The sequence below is a fragment of the Ahaetulla prasina genome, chromosome 9, assembly GCF_028640845.1.
Source record: "Ahaetulla prasina isolate Xishuangbanna chromosome 9, ASM2864084v1, whole genome shotgun sequence".
In the NCBI taxonomy this organism is placed as follows: Eukaryota; Metazoa; Chordata; class Lepidosauria; order Squamata; family Colubridae; genus Ahaetulla; species Ahaetulla prasina.
Window position 1 is genome coordinate 7,828,551 of NC_080547.1, and position 15,534 is coordinate 7,844,084.

At 45.2% G+C, this 15,534-nt stretch overlaps 1 protein-coding gene across 1 annotated transcript in view; it reads left to right on the forward strand.

The window, feature by feature from the left end:
* PLAT (plasminogen activator, tissue type) overlaps window positions 1-15,534 on the forward strand; it is a 38,951-nt gene that overhangs the window by 16,070 nt on the left and 7,347 nt on the right. Inside the window, exons 4-11 of the mRNA XM_058194530.1 lie at window positions 2,761-2,892; window positions 5,671-5,784; window positions 7,866-8,040; window positions 9,187-9,278; window positions 10,725-10,896; window positions 12,131-12,216; window positions 13,337-13,526; window positions 14,187-14,326. Coding sequence (XP_058050513.1) covers window positions 2,761-2,892; window positions 5,671-5,784; window positions 7,866-8,040; window positions 9,187-9,278; window positions 10,725-10,896; window positions 12,131-12,216; window positions 13,337-13,526; window positions 14,187-14,326 — 1,101 coding nt within the window. The remainder of the gene's footprint in view (window positions 1-2,760; window positions 2,893-5,670; window positions 5,785-7,865; window positions 8,041-9,186; window positions 9,279-10,724; window positions 10,897-12,130; window positions 12,217-13,336; window positions 13,527-14,186; window positions 14,327-15,534) is intronic.

Consider the following 15,534-nt stretch of genomic DNA (forward strand, 5'->3'; position numbering starts at 1 on the left):
ACATGAATCAATGGAACAGCTTCCCTCCTGGAATTATGGAGGTCTGCTAGAAGAGAACTGGACAGCCATTTGACTGGGATGATATGAGGCTCCTTGTCTTGAAGAAGGGGTTGGACGCAGTGTTGAAATCCAATTTTTTTTTACTACCGGTTTTGTGGGCATGGCTTGGGCGTGGGGTGGCTTGGCGGGCGTGGCTTGGCGGGCGTGGCAGGGGAAGGATATTGCAAAATCTCCATTCCCACCCCACTCTGGGGCCAGCCAGAGGTGGTATTTGCTGGTTCTCCGAACTGCTCAAAATTTCCGCTACCGGTTCTGCAGGATCTGTCAGAACCTGCTGGATTTCACCCCTGGTTGGATGAGAAGACCTCCAAAGTCCCTCCAACTCTTATTTATTATTCTATGCGCCAGATCAGAAGAAGAAGGCGGATAGCGCCTCCCCCAAAGGATAGGATGCCCAGAGTAAATACTGGGAGGACGGGGCGGGGGATGGGAATTCAGTGCCTTTCCAAATACAGGTTGTCGTTGACTTACGACAGCTCATTTAGTGACCGTTCCAAGTTACAAGACCACTGAAAAAAGCGACTTACGGCCGTTTTTCACACTTACAACCGTTAAAAATATAATTGCTATTATATAATAGCTATTTGCTATTATATAATTGCTACCAACCTGCCTTCCATTGAGGACCTGTATACTGCACGAATCAAGAAGAGGGCCGTGAAAATATTTACAGACCCCTCGCATCCTGGACATAAACTGTTTCAACTCCTACCCTCAAAACGACGCTATAGAGCACTGCACACCAGAACAACTAGACACAAGAACAGTTTCTTCCGTTGAATATACTCAACTATATTCAACGTAGATATCAGACTAAGAGTTATCAGACTGTTTTTGAATGATTATGATGTATTATGTTTGATTGCTTTGGGGGGAAGTTAGGAATTGATGATTGTAGGGGTATAATTAAGTTGGGACGAAAATTTTTTAGCATATGCTTGTTTTATTTTTAACTATACCTTGTGCTCGTTCCGGGAAGTCGGGGGGGGGAGGGGGGTTGCGAAGGGAGGGGGAAGGAGGGGGGGAAAGGGGGGGAAAAATGTTGTAAAACTTTTTGAATAAAAAAAAAAAAAGAACAGTTTCTTCCCAAAGGCCATCACTCTGCTAAACAAATAATTCCATCAACACTTTCAGACTATTTACTGAATCTGCACTACTATTAATCGTTTCATAGTTCCCATCACCAATCTCTTTCCACTTATGACTGTATGACTATAACTTGTTGCTGGCAATCCTTATGATTTATATTGATATATTGATCATCAATTGTGTTGTAAATGTTGTACCTTGATGAACGTATCTTTTCTTTTATGTACACTGAGAGCATATGCACCAAGACAAATTCCTTGTGTGTCCAATCACACTTGGCCAATAAAATTCTATTCTATTCTATTCCCTATTTTTCCCCGAAGGCCATCACTCTGCTAAACAAATAATTCCATCAACACTGTCAGACTATTTACTGAATCTGCACTACTATTAATCTTCTCATAGTTCCCATTACCAATCTCTTTCCACTTATGACTGTATGACTATAACTTGTTGCTGGCAATCCTTATGATTTATATTGATATATTGACCATCAATTGTGTTGTAAATGTTGTCCCTTGATGAACGTACCTTTTCTTTTATGTACGCTGAGAGCATGTGCACCAAAGACAAATTCCTTGTGTGTCCAATCACACTTGGCCAATAAATTCTATTCTAACAGCCTCCCCATGGTCCTGTGATCAAAAATTCAGATGTTTAGCAACTGACTCACATTTATGGCCGTTGCCATGGCATGCGACCCCCCCCCCCTTTTGAAACCTTCTGACAAGCAAAGCCAACGGAGAATCCAGGTTCACTGGACAGCCGTGTTACTCATTTGACAAGTGCAGTGATTCACCTAACGACGGTGGCAAGAAAGGTCGTAAAATGGGGCGAAACCACCCACGTCTCCGCAACAAAAAAAATTGGATGAATTTGAAGTCGTAAGTCAAGGGTGATCTGTATCTGCAAATCCCGTGAACAGCCAGCAACTGCCTGCGTGGATCTTCCAAAACAGTATTGGCAATCCAGATCTCTCCCTGCAGCTTCTGTAGTTCTACTAGATTCTTGGGAAGATTCTTAGGGCTCTTCAAGAGACCCAGGAGATTCGCACTTTTTAAAAAAGAGGGCTGGGGATTAGCCAAGCTTTGTGCCTACAAACTAATCTGACAAAGTGTTTTTTTTCCCCAGATTTGGCACGCCCTTCGTTCCTTCTTTATATTAAAATAGATGTGTTATCTGCCTTTCCTCCCAGAATGCCGGGCTGGCGTACAAAATAACCATGAAAATAAATAATATAGTATAATAAAGCATGCCAATAACATATCCCGCGTCCATTGCAGCGGGATAAAAGCAGGAAACGCATACAATTGTTCCCTCATGTCAACCAGCTTTACAAAAACAGTTCCTGCTGCCCAAGCAAATAAAGAGGTTGTGAACTGGTGCAGAGAACACTTATCGGATGAGGTTTTGAGGCGTTTGCCAAATCTTTGGAAGAAGAAAAGTCCTGATTTGGGGGTGCGGGGCGGGAGAAGTGAGGCTCAGAGGAGGAGAGTTGATAAAAGCTGTAGATTGTTCTGTGCTGCGAGCACAATGGTGAAGGGAAAGGCGGAACCGGGGCCCTGCCATCGATACTAAGAAGGATTTCCGTGTTTTTTTTTTCAATTGCAGGCAAATGCAGAGACCCATACACCAGACTGATCTACAATCGGAAGGAAAGTTGGCTCCGCCGCGTCCAAGAGAGAACGGAATATTGTCGGTGTGAGAACGGTCGCATCTTCTGCCATGCAGTACCTGTCACAGGTGAGTTTCCAGGTGGGGCCTCTAAACCCAGTGACGGCATTTATTGATTAGGTTTCTAACCCACCTTTACTTCGTACATGGTACACATGCATAAAGTGTCATGTATATGCAACTAAACTGCCAAGTTTGGAGCTCAAACCAACAGCCCATAAAACTTCGTCTTCCTATATTCGTCGCAGCAGCAACTCTGTTGGGTAGAGAGGGAGGGTGTGGCCCACAGTCTCCAGAAGGGTTTCTGTGGTGTCCTAGGACATCCTGATGGACCAAATATTCCAGTATTTGAGGGGCTGCCACAAAGAAAAGGCGGTCAAACTATTCTCCAAAGCACCGGAGGGCAGGACAAGAAACAATGGACGGAAACTGATCAAGGAGAGAAGCAACCTAGAACTAAGGAGAAACTTCCTAACAATGAGAACAATTAACCAGTGGAACTGCTTGCCTCCAGAATTAAGGGCCGTGATGGCTCAGGCTGTAAGAAGCCTGTTATTAAAACACAGCTGCCTGCAATTACTGCAGGTTCTAGTCCCACCAGGTCCAAGGTTGACTCAGCCTTCCATCCTTTATAAGGTAGGTAAAATGAGGACCCAGATTGTTGGGGGGGCAATAAGTTGACTTTGTAAATATACAAATAGAATAAGACTATTGCCTTACACACTGTAAGCCGCCCTGAGAAGAAGGGCGGGATATAAATGTAAAAAAAAATAATAATAATTGTGGGCATTCCATCACTGGAGGTTTTTAAGAAGTGTCCAGACAGTCACTTATTTGAAACTGCTTGAGCAATGGGGCTGGCTTAAAAGACCTCCGAGGTCCCTTCCAACCCATTCTATTCTACGTAGAAGCCAGCTTGCTAAATTAGTAACATTTTGGAAGAGAAACTCAGGTTCCAGTAGAATCTTGGCAGACTTGATTCCTGGAGACTATTGAAAAGAAATGCAATTCTGTGATGAGAAATGTAAGGTGCTGCACTTTGGCCAAAAAAACCTTCAACCAAATGCACAACTACAGAACAGGTGGTCATTGACTGTAACATAGCAACTGTGAGAGGGATCTACCTGTCCTAGTTGACTATCACTTACGTATGAGCCAGCAGTGTGCTGCAGCTGCCAAAAAAGCCATTGTAGCCATGTAGCTGCATCAACAGAGTGATAGCATCAAAACCACAAGAAATGATAGTACCGCTTTACACCGTGCTGGTAAAGACCACGCTTGAAATACTACGTCCAGTTCTGGTCGATACAATGTGAAAAAGATGCTGAGACCCTAGAAAGAGTGCAGAGAAGAGCAGCAAAGATTATTAGGGGTCTGGAAGCTAAAGCATATGATGAATGCTTAAGGAAACTAGCTGCAGAAGAACCTCTGGTCACAAACGCTTCTGACCACGACCAAATTGGGCTCTGACCCAAAAATTCGCAAATTTTTGGTTTTTTCATGGCCTATTTTCCCTTTTGTGCCATTTTTCTTTGTAAGAGCCAAATTTCCAAAATTCGGTTCGGGTCACAACCAAATCAGTTTGCGACCAAAGTTATGGAACAAATTATGGTGGGGACCAGAGTTCTATTCTATGTCTAGCCTAACGAAGAGAAGAATTAAGGGGGACATGATAGCCATCTTCCAATACTTGAGGAGCTGTCACACAGAAGAAGAGGTTGACTTATTCTCCAAAGCACCTGAGGACAGGACAAGAAGGTGGGAGCTTGTGAAAGAGGACAGTAAAACAGCTTGCCTGCGGGAAGTTGTGGGTACTCCGTCGCTGGAGGTCTTCAAAGAAAAGATTGGACAGCCAATAGTCCAGGATGCAATAAGGTCTTTTGGTTTTGGCAGGGGTTGGATTAGAAGACCTCCGAGGTCCTTTCCAGCCCTCTGATTCTAACTTGTGATGTTTAGAACCCAGGTGTTCCTGCCCTATTCCAGCCCTTCATCATTACCCCACATTGGGCTGGGAAAGAACTTCTGGGGAGGGAGAAGAATAGGCCGTGGGTCCTCCCCGCATTTGGTCCAACTCCTTTGCCATTCCCCGCACCCTTTATTTATTTTTTATTTTATTTATTTATTTACATTTATATCCCGCCCTTCTCCAAAGACTCAGGGCGGCTTACAGTGTATAAGGCAATAGTCTCATTCTATTTGTATATTTACAAAGTCAACTTATTGCCCCCGTAACAAACTGGGTCCTCATTTTACCTACCTTATAAAGGATGGAAGGCTGAGTCAACCTTGGGCCGGGCTCGAACCTGCAGTAATTGCAGGCTGCTGTGTTTTAATAACAGGCTTCTTACAGCCTGAGCCACCACGGCCCCTGGACTGAGAGGGAGGGACTGTTCCAAGGTCTCCCAGACAGCATTTGTGCATCAAGGAGGACTAGAACTCGCAGTCTCCTGGATTGTAGTCTAGCACTTTGATCCCTACTCCCCCCAGCTCTCTGTCTAGGATAAATTGGGAGCAGGTTGCAGAAAGAAAGCAGCCTGGTTGTAGATGAGAAATGCAGAAGTAGGAAGGAACAGCATGCAAAAGTCAGAATCCTGGACCAGTTAAGGTGCCCCCTCACAGTGCAGCTTAGCTGGAAGGGGGTGCTGGACTGGGAGAAAACCCTTCCCGGCATGGGTTGATTGCAATCCTTTCCAGTGAGAATGACGGGATGGCTTCTCTGCATATCAAGCGAGCTCTTCTGCCTTTGCGTCACGGTTCTCCTCCTCCTCCTCCTCCCGCAAGGAAGGGAAGGCAGCGGGGTCACGGAAGGGAGAAATGAAGGCCCTCTTCTTATTTTCTGCCCCACAGGCTGCATCAAGCCACTTTGCCTCAACCGGGGCCGCTGCCAGAAAGCCTTGTATTCCCCTGACCTTTTCGTTTGCTTCTGCCCGCCGGGCTTCTCGGGGAAGTTCTGTGAAATTGGTGAGTATGCGACAGGAGGGGGAACGGATAGGTGGGTCAGGAAACCCAGAAATCAGGAAATCCAGGCAGTTCAAGGTGTATGTATGCAAGATGGACAGTTATGTATTCAAGATGGACAATGATATATATATATATATATGTGTGTGTGTGTGTGTGTGTGTGTGTATATGTATATGTATATATGTATATGTATATGTATATGTATATGTATATGTATGTGTATATATATATAAAAGTTAGGGTGTAAGTATATACCGTGTTTCACTGAAAATAAGACCCTGTCTTATATTTTTTTGAATCCTGAAGTAAGTGCTTGGCCTTATTGCCATGCACTCAAAAGTCCGATTGCGCTTATCATCAGGGGATGTCTTATTTTGGGGGAAACAGGATATAGATAGATAGATAGATAGATAGATAGATAGATAGATAGATAGGTAGGTCTTTGGTTATTCGGGTTTTCTCCCGCGTAAAATTGGAAGTGTCTTGGCGACGTTTCGACGAAGTCTTAGACTTCGTCGAAACGTCGCCAAGACACTTCCAATTTTACGCGGGAGAAAACCCGAATAACCAAAGACCTACATACAAACACCCGCGAAAACCTCAGAAAACAAACATAGATAGATAGATAGATAGATAGATAGATAGATAGATAGATAGATAGATACCGTGTTTCCTTGAAAATAAGACCCTGTCTTATATTTGTTTGAACCCTGAAGTAAGCGCTTGGCCTTATTGCCATGCACTCAAAAGTCTGATTGGGCTTATCATCAGGGGATGTCTTATTTTGGGGGAAACAGGATAGAGATAGATAGAAGATAGATAGATAGATAGATAGATAGATAGATAGATAGATAGATAGATAGATAGATAGATAGATATGATAAACAGATAGATGAGAGAGAGAGAGAGAGAGAGAGATGATAGATAGATACTGTGTTTCCCTGAAAATAAGACCCTGTCTTATATATATTTTTTGAACCCTGAAATAAGCGCTTGGCCTTATTGCCATGCGCTCAAAAGTCCGATTGGGCTTATTATCAGGGGATGTCTTATTTTGGGGAAAACAGGGTACATGTGTATGTATATAGCATAAGTATGTTATGTATGTCTACACTTTTTAGAGGAGGCAACAAATGTTCATTTTTATGGTGTGCCCACAGAAAAAAATGACAATAAAGGTTATCATCTTATCATATCTTATATCTCATCTCATCACCTTGTTCAAATGAATAGAAAGGTTTATTGTAAGTTTGTGCTCCCTACAAAAATCTGAACTACTAACGGTCAAAACAAATTGGTGATAGCTAAGTGTCAGTGGAACACATGGTGGGCTGGACTTAGATCTCTTGTGGGCACGCAGGGATTCCAGACTGATGACGAGTTTGATCCCTCCCTCAGGCTCAGCCTGGTCATCTACAGGGTGCCACCTGGGAAGCCAATGGTGGATTTTCAGCCATGCTGCGTTCCTTCTCTCTGGCTTTGCAGACTCTACTTTTGTAAGTGCAGCACTCGGACTAAATACATACAACGGCAGCTGCCTGCTCCAGACCGTATCTAATTTTAGCAATAGAAAGGGAGCAGGCCAGAGGACCTTATGGAAACCTAATGTCAGATCTGGTCTGTCCTCAGCCACAATATTATACCAGTTGTTGATACTAGCCTTCAAAAGAAGAAAAAGAAAAGGAGGATCTACCTCCAGACTCCAACTGGGAATTTGCTGCTTCTCTTCAAGGGATGCTCGCTTTGAAAAGCGAGGAAACTGTAACGTGGGGTCAGTTTCATGCAAGTTTCATACAGCTGTGCTTCTCAACCTTGGCCATCTTAAATTGGGTGGACTTCAACTCCCAGAGTTCCCCAGCAAACATGGCTGAGAGTGGACATCCACTGATCTTAAAGTTGCCAAGGTTGAGAAATACTGCTCTACAGCTATGCTGGTTGAGGAATGTTGGGAGTTGAAGTCCACAAGTCTTAAAATGGCCAAGTTTGTAGACTCCTGGCTTTACAATTAGAATTTCCTGCACTGCCTCCAGAAGGCAATTTGGAAGAGACTCTGAGGAATTTTTTTTTCTGCTCCGCTTCAGATACCAGAGCTGTGTGTTACCAGGATACAGGGGACACATACAGGGGGACATGGAGCACAACGGAGAGCGGTGCGGAATGTGTGAACTGGAAGACCAAAGCTTTGCGCTTCAAACAGTTCCATGCGGATCGTCCAGACGCCTTGCAGTTGGGGCTCGGCGATCACAATTATTGCCGGTAAGAGGTTGAATCAGGGGTGAAATGCTCCCGGTTCGGACTGGATCACCCGATCCGGTAGCGATGGTGGCAGGTGGTTCAGAGAACCAGTAGCAAAAATCCCTTCCATCCCTTCCCCCCACATGCCCAGCTGAGCCGCGTGATCATCAGAGGTTTTTTTTTTAACTTTTAAAAGCATTTTTTCTTTGGCCAAAGAAAAAATGCTTTTAAAAGTAAAAAAAAAAAGCCTCTGATGATCGCGTGCAGCTCAACTGGAATCGTCAGAACCTTTTCAAAGCATTTTTTCTACAACCTCTTCAGCCGAAGAGGCTGTAAAAAAAAAGCTTTTAAAAGGTTCCTCTGGCAATCCCAGCTGAGTTGCCTGATCATCAGAGGCTTTTAAAAGCATTTTTTTACAACCTCTTTGGCTGAAGAGGTTGTAGAAAAAAATGCTTTTAAAAATAAAATAAAAAAAGTTGGCCATGCCCACCCAGTCACATTACCTCCCCCCCAACCTACGCCCACAGAACCGGTAGTAACAAATTTTACATTTCACCCTTGGGTTGAATCCAGCAACTGGCGTTGTCGGTCTTCTCCTTCCTTGTATCATACACATTTTGGAGGGGAGCGGAGTTGTTTTACAGCAGCATTTCTCAGTCTTGGGAACACGAAGGTGTGAGGACTTCAGGCCATTCTGCAGCTCCTTCCATTCCATAGCTGGCCGGGAGATTCTGGGAGTGGAAGTGCACAGAAGTTGCCCAGGCTGGGAAAAACTGCTCTCCAAGAGCCAAAAATGTTTGATAGCATTTTTTCTGACAAACAGGTTTTATTAAAAAATATTAAGTGTAAGCTACTGCAGACAAAAATGTGTTCTTGGAATTAAATGCATTGGTCAGAAAAATGCTAAGATAAATCTTTCTCTGATTTATGATTAGATTGGTAAAAGTATCTTAATTAAGAAAAGAGAGGCTTTGGAAGTCACTGGAAATGATAAAATACTGGGATATTATGTTTACTTAGGCATAGTCCTTAAATCCACTTATGAATTGCTTTATTATGCATTATTAATTCTACAATCCTCCCTCCCTCCTTCCATCTCCATCCATCCATCCATCCATCCACTCATCCGACTTACTATCCTGAATATTCTATCATTGTCTTCTTTAGAAATCCAGATAAAAGCTCAAAACCCTGGTGCCACGTTCTTAAAAAAAATATGTACGTCTGGGAATATTGCAGCATTACGTCCTGCACCGATGGTAAGCTCAAAGCTCAAAGCCTTTATTGTTGTTTACTGAAAAAGTTCCTAAGCAGGGCTAAAAATGGGATTTGTTATTCCGAGCTTTTCATTTCGAAGCAAACGATTGTTTCCCCCCCACTTCTTTTTTGGAACTGCAAACCCAGATTTGGAAGAGGTTCCATTTTGTGGTTTATTTATTCTTGGCTTACTCATGAGTGGAGAGGTATAATATAGCTCACATCACATATATTGGCTAGGCAGCTTGGGGAACTTTTGAATTTTCTGATGGATCTGTTTTACGACTTACATGGCTCTTCTAGGCTATTTCCCATCTCCAATCATATCTGAGTTGGGAATTTGTCTGATCATTCATGTATTGGCCCCCTACTTCAGCTGGGGACCTCTTGGGAAGTACCCAGCTAGGCAGGGTGGAGGGCTTAAGCAGGGAACTAGTCTGGAATTGTAAAGGATCCAAAATTGACACCCCCTAAGCTCAGTGGAATCTTATCTAACTATTCCCAAGAGAAGAAATGTGGCGATTCGTATATTATTGGCAGAATACATTAAAGTGGTTACTGTAGCTTGAACCAGGGGTAAAATCCAGCAGGTTCTGACAGGTTCTGGAGAACCAGTAGCGGAAATTTTGAGTAGTCCGGAGAACCGGCAAATACCACCTCTGACTGGCCCCAAAGTGGGGTGGCAATGGGGATTTTTTTTTTTTTGTTTACATTTATATCCCGCCCTTCTCCGAAGACTCAGGGCGGCTTACAGTGTGTAAGGCAATAGTCTCATTCTATTTGTATATTTTTTACAAAGTCAACTTATTGCCCCCCCAACAATCTGGGTCCTCATTTTACCTACCTTATAAAGGATGGAAGGCTGAGTCAACCTTGGGCCGGGCTTGAACCTGCAGTAATTGCAGGCTACTGTGTTCTAATAACAGGCTCTAACAGCCTGAGCTATTCCAGCCCTTTTGCAGTATCCTTCCCCCAAGAGTGGGGAGGGAATGGGGATTTTGCAGTATCCTTCCTCCAGGACTGGGGAGGGGATGGGGATTTTGCAGTATCCTTCCCCTGGAGTGGGGTGGGAATGGAGATTTTGCAGTATCCTTCCCCCAGGAGTGGGGAGGGAATGGGGATTTTGCAGTATCCTTCCCCTGGAGTGGGGTGGGAATGGGGATTTTGCAGTATCCTTCCCCCAGGAGTGGGGAGGGAATGGGGATTTTCCAGTATCCTTCCTCTGCCAAGCCCACCAAGCCACGCCCGCAGAACCAGTAGTAAAACAAATTGGATTTTACCACTGGCTTGAACTCTACATTTGTGTATCTGGTGGCTTGCATCTGACAGGATCTTCCCTTATATTCAGCCTCCCTCAAAATCAATAGAAGGGGGTTTCCAAACCAAAGAATGAAAAAAAATGGGATTTTCTCTATCCAACCTATCCCTTTTCCTATCCTTTGCTACAGAAAAACATTCCTGTGTTTTGGGAAGAGGCACGGACTATCGGGGCAGCCATCACCAAACTGAGTCTGGGGTGACATGCCTGAGATGGGACTCCCACATCCTTGACAACAAAGTTTACAACGCCTTCCATCCCAACGCCCGTCATCTAGGCCTCAGCAGCCACAACTACTGCAGGTGAACCAGAAACGTATTCATTCAATCTCTGCCGCTGCCCAACTCAGCCAAGCGGGCTTTGGATGACGGAATCTCTGTCGAATGTTTTTTGGAATATGGGCAGAGATTGGGGCAGAGGTGGTGGTTCTGCCTTGTCTTTACAGTAGAACCTCGGGTCACGAACGCTTCTGACCACGACCAGATCGGGTTCCGACCCAAAAATTCACATTTTTTTTCCCCCGCAGCTGATTTCTCCTTCCGCGCCATTTGTTTTGTATACACCAAGTTTCCAAATTTAGGTTCGGGTCACGACCAAATCGGTTTGCGACCAAAGTTATAGAACGAATTATGGTCGTGACCAGAAGGTCTACTGTACTGAGATTTGGAGATATTTCTTTGGCTCCTTTGGATGCTTGGCAACTGGCATGTACTGATGACGGTTGCACTATCCCGGGGTCATGCAATCCCCTTTTGTGACCTTCTGACAAGCAAAGTCAACGGGGAAGCCAGATTCGCGTAACAACCGTGTTACTCGTTTAACAACTGGAGTGATTTACTTAACAGTTGTTAAGTGGTTGCAAAATGGAGCAAAACTCACTTACCAACTGTCTTGCTTACCAAAGGAAATTTGGGGCTGAATTGTGGTCATCAGTCGAGGACTACCTACAGTACATTAGGAGATCTTACTGTCGTGTCCCACTCCTCCGCTGACGGCCGGGTCAGGGAAATCCGAATCAGGCGTGCCTCTGCAGCTCTGCCAAAGTCCTAGCAAAGTTCTCAAGGCAGGCAGGAGACCAGAAAGTGACTTCAGCAAGATATGTTTAGACTTTGCCTGACTCAGAGAATGCCAGAAAGCAGATCCTTTATATAGGCCATGGGGTGTGGCTCCATGACTCAGCACTTATCCAGGCCTGCCCCTCCCTTCCTTCTGTTGCCTCCGCCTATCAAGTCTTCTGACGCGAGGGTCACTCCAGTCGGCAGCTGTTGGCAATTGACCTCCCTCAGGCTCACATGCTGTGGAGGAGGGGGAGGGGTCTAGTTGCTCCGTTTGCCTGGGCATGGAGCCAAAGCTGGGGGCTGGAGGTATTTCTTCCTCTTCAGCCTGTCTGGGCATGGAGCCAGGGCTGGAGCCGGGAGGCATACTAGGACATTCCTCCGTGTTCGGAAGCAGATAAGAAGGCCCCGGCTGTGGTGAGATCGGACGAGACACAACACTTACAGTCTTCCCAACCTTCCCACTTCTTGTGTGTTACAGGAATCCTGACAACGACACTCAGCCCTGGTGCCATATATTCAAGAATGGTGTGGCAAAATGGGAACGTTGTGATGTGCCAGCCTGCTGTAAGTGGTTCCTATCCCTGATTTATCTCAGGCTCTTCTTCACAGGGATTATGACCAAAACCTTCTGCTGGGAATGGAGAACTAACTGATCTCAAGATGTTGCTGAGCCACAAATCCTAACAGCCCCCCCGATGGTGGGAGCAAGATTGGGAAAATACCACCTCCGGCTGGCCCCAGAGTGGGGAGGGAATGGGGATTTTGCAGTATCCTCCCCTGCCACGCCCACCAAGCCACGCCCACAGAACCGATAGTAAAAAAAAAAAATTTGGATTTCACCACTGGTTTGCTTTCGCAGTTCCTTGATTGGTGTATTGTTCACTTCTTGATTGCGGGTCTGGTGTTAAATCTTGGAGTTAATCTATGCTCGGCTGGGTGCTGATTGCTGGCGGGAAGGTGTTTTGCTCTTTTTGTTCCCTTTATTTTTGTTTATTTTTTATTATTTTTTTATTAAAAAAGGTTTTTTATTTTCCATAATAATTCCCACAATTTGACCAATGTACATGACAATCACTTATCCAACAATCAATCCTATATTCAAATTATGCTCAATCGGACCTGCTCGGTCGCCACTCCCTTCCTTAATCCTTTCTACTCTTCTCATCCTTCTTCTACTTTCCCCACCATCCTCCTCACTTTCCTACTTCCCCTCCTCCTTCCCACTTGTCATTTCCATCCTTTCTAACCTTCTATCTTCCCCTCCTTCTATCCTTTCTTCCCCTTCTCTCCTACCTGCCTACCTTCTTCCTTCTTTACTCCTCTTTCCTTACCCTTTCCGTTCTAGAGTGGCTACCGAGCAGCCCTGACTTTACTCCATTCCAACTTATTTAATTCTACCATTATTCCTGTACAATGACAATCAATCAATTTATAATCTTCCCCCTTCCCCCCCCCATTTCCCCTCCATCCTCCCCCCACCCCAAGACTTCCCAGAACAGGGAAGTTCCCTTTTTGACTTGTTGACTGTCTCTTTTGCAACGTAAGTAGTTGTTGTTTATATCTGTGTGTCCACCGATGGCGAATTTGTCTGAGTGTCGGGGCTTGTCTGATTTGTCTGATGTTGATTTTCACTGCTGGGTCGCCTCTAAATCTCCTCCCTTGGCTTCTTCCTTCCCTTGCGCAGCCACTTGTGGGCTGAGGAAGCACAAAGTGGCAGAGATCCAGATCAAAGGAGGTGCCTATTCATATATAGAGTCCCACCCGTGGCAGGCGGGCATTTTTGTGACCAACCGAGGTGCTGAAGGTTATCACTGTGGTGGGATCCTCATCGATTCCTGCTGGGTCCTCTCAGCTGCTCACTGCTTTACAGGCTGGTAAGAGATCAACATGTGACTCACTCTCTAGACTTTGCCTAGTCAACAAATTCCTGGATAGCAGAAGAGAATTTTATTTTATTTTTTTGCTTTATGGACAGAGGACCAAACCCATCTAACCAACATCCTCTGCCTTGCTCAGAGTTCACAGCTGTTTGGCAGGGATCCTTGCTATTTCCCCCCGTGAACTCCACGGAACTGATTTGGGACCTTCTCTTGCCTGCGAGAAAACGGGGATTTTGCAATATCCTTCCCCCAGGAGTGGGGTTGGAATGGAGATTTTGCAATATCCTTCCCCTGCCATGCCCACGAAGCCACGCCCACAGAACCGGTAGTAAAGAAATTTGGATTTCACCACTGAGAAGAACCAATACTGAGCACAGGCCCTTCTCCAAGGAGTTTTGTCTTCTCCTGAACTAAAGTCTTTGAGCTCCGGTTCTCAACTGCTATCCTAGAATAACCCACCCACCCACCCCACAATGCCACTGCCTGCCCTCCCACCATACAGCATAGAATAGTAGGGCTGCAAGGGACCTTGGAGGTCTTCTAGCCCACCCCTATACTCACGGTTCCCGTTGGGAAGAGAAACGAGAGAGCTGCATTTAGAGGGAAGGAAAGTTGCCCCTGGAAGCTGGACCTCACCTGTGGTTTTCTGTACAGGAGCATTGACCCCCGACGCCTCAAAGTTGTCCTGGGCCGGACGTTCCGTGTGAAATCCTCCGTCACAGAGCAGATCTTCCAAGTGGAGAGATACATTACACATGAGAAGTTCAACTCCAGGACTTTGGACAATGACATCGGTAAGCCTTTTTTCCTGCCTCCCTCCCTCCCTGGAGGCACAGCTTCTGTCTGATCTCCTGCTCAAGCAGGGGGTTGGACTAGAAGACCTCCAAGGTCCCTTCCAACTCTTTTTTTTAAAAAGTTCTTTATTTTATTTCTTACAAACACATTGTAAATGTACATTCTCTTATTCATGGTTAATCACATATACATATATTTTTTAAAGAAAGAAAGAAAAATAATTTTAATTACATTCGGGTTGCTCTTCTACCCTTTCTTTTCTCTCATTTTACAACAAACCTTCTTTCTTCCCTTCCCTACCTTCTTCTCGCCTCTTCTACTTTCTTCTTTCCTTACCCTTTCCCTTCTAGAGTGGCTACCGAGCAGCCCCGACTTTACTCCATTCCAACTTATTTAATTCTACCATTATTCCTGTACAATGACAATCAATCAATTTATAATCTTCCCCCCTCCCCCCCCCCCCTTCCCCCCCCATCCTCCCCCCCCCAAGACTTCCCAGAACAGGGAAGTTCCCTTTTTGACTTGTTGACTGTCTCTTTTGCAATGTAAGTAGTTGTTGTTTATATCTGTGTGTCCACCGATGGCGAATTTGTCTGAGTGTCGGGCTTCTAGAGTGACTGTAAACAGATGTTGATTTTCACTGCTGGGTCGCCTCTAAATCTCCTCCCTTGGTTTCTTCCTTCCCTTGCGCAGCCACTTGTGGGCTGAGGAAGCACAAAGTGGCAGAGATCCAGATCAAAGGAGGTGCCTATTCATATATAGAGTCCCACCCGTGGCAGGCGGGCATTTTTGTGACCAACCGAGGTGCCGAAGGTTATCACTGTGGTGGGATCCTCATCGATTCCTGCTGGGTCCTTTCAGCTGCTCACTGCTTTACAGGCTGGTAAGAGATCAACATGTGACTCACTCTCTAGACTTTGCCTAGTCAACAAATTCCTGGATAGCAGAGGAGAATTTTATTTTATTTTTTTGCTTTATGGACAGAGGACCAAACCCATCTAACCAACATCCTCTGCCTTGCTCAGAGTTCACAGCTGTTTGGCAGGGATCCTTGCTATTTCCCCCCCCGTGAACTCCACGGAACTGATTTGGGACCTTCTCTTGCCTGCGAGAAAACGGGGATTTTGCAATATCCTTCCCCCAGGAGTGGGGTGGGAATGGAGATTTTGCAATATCCTTCCCCTGCCACGCCCACCAAGCCACGCCC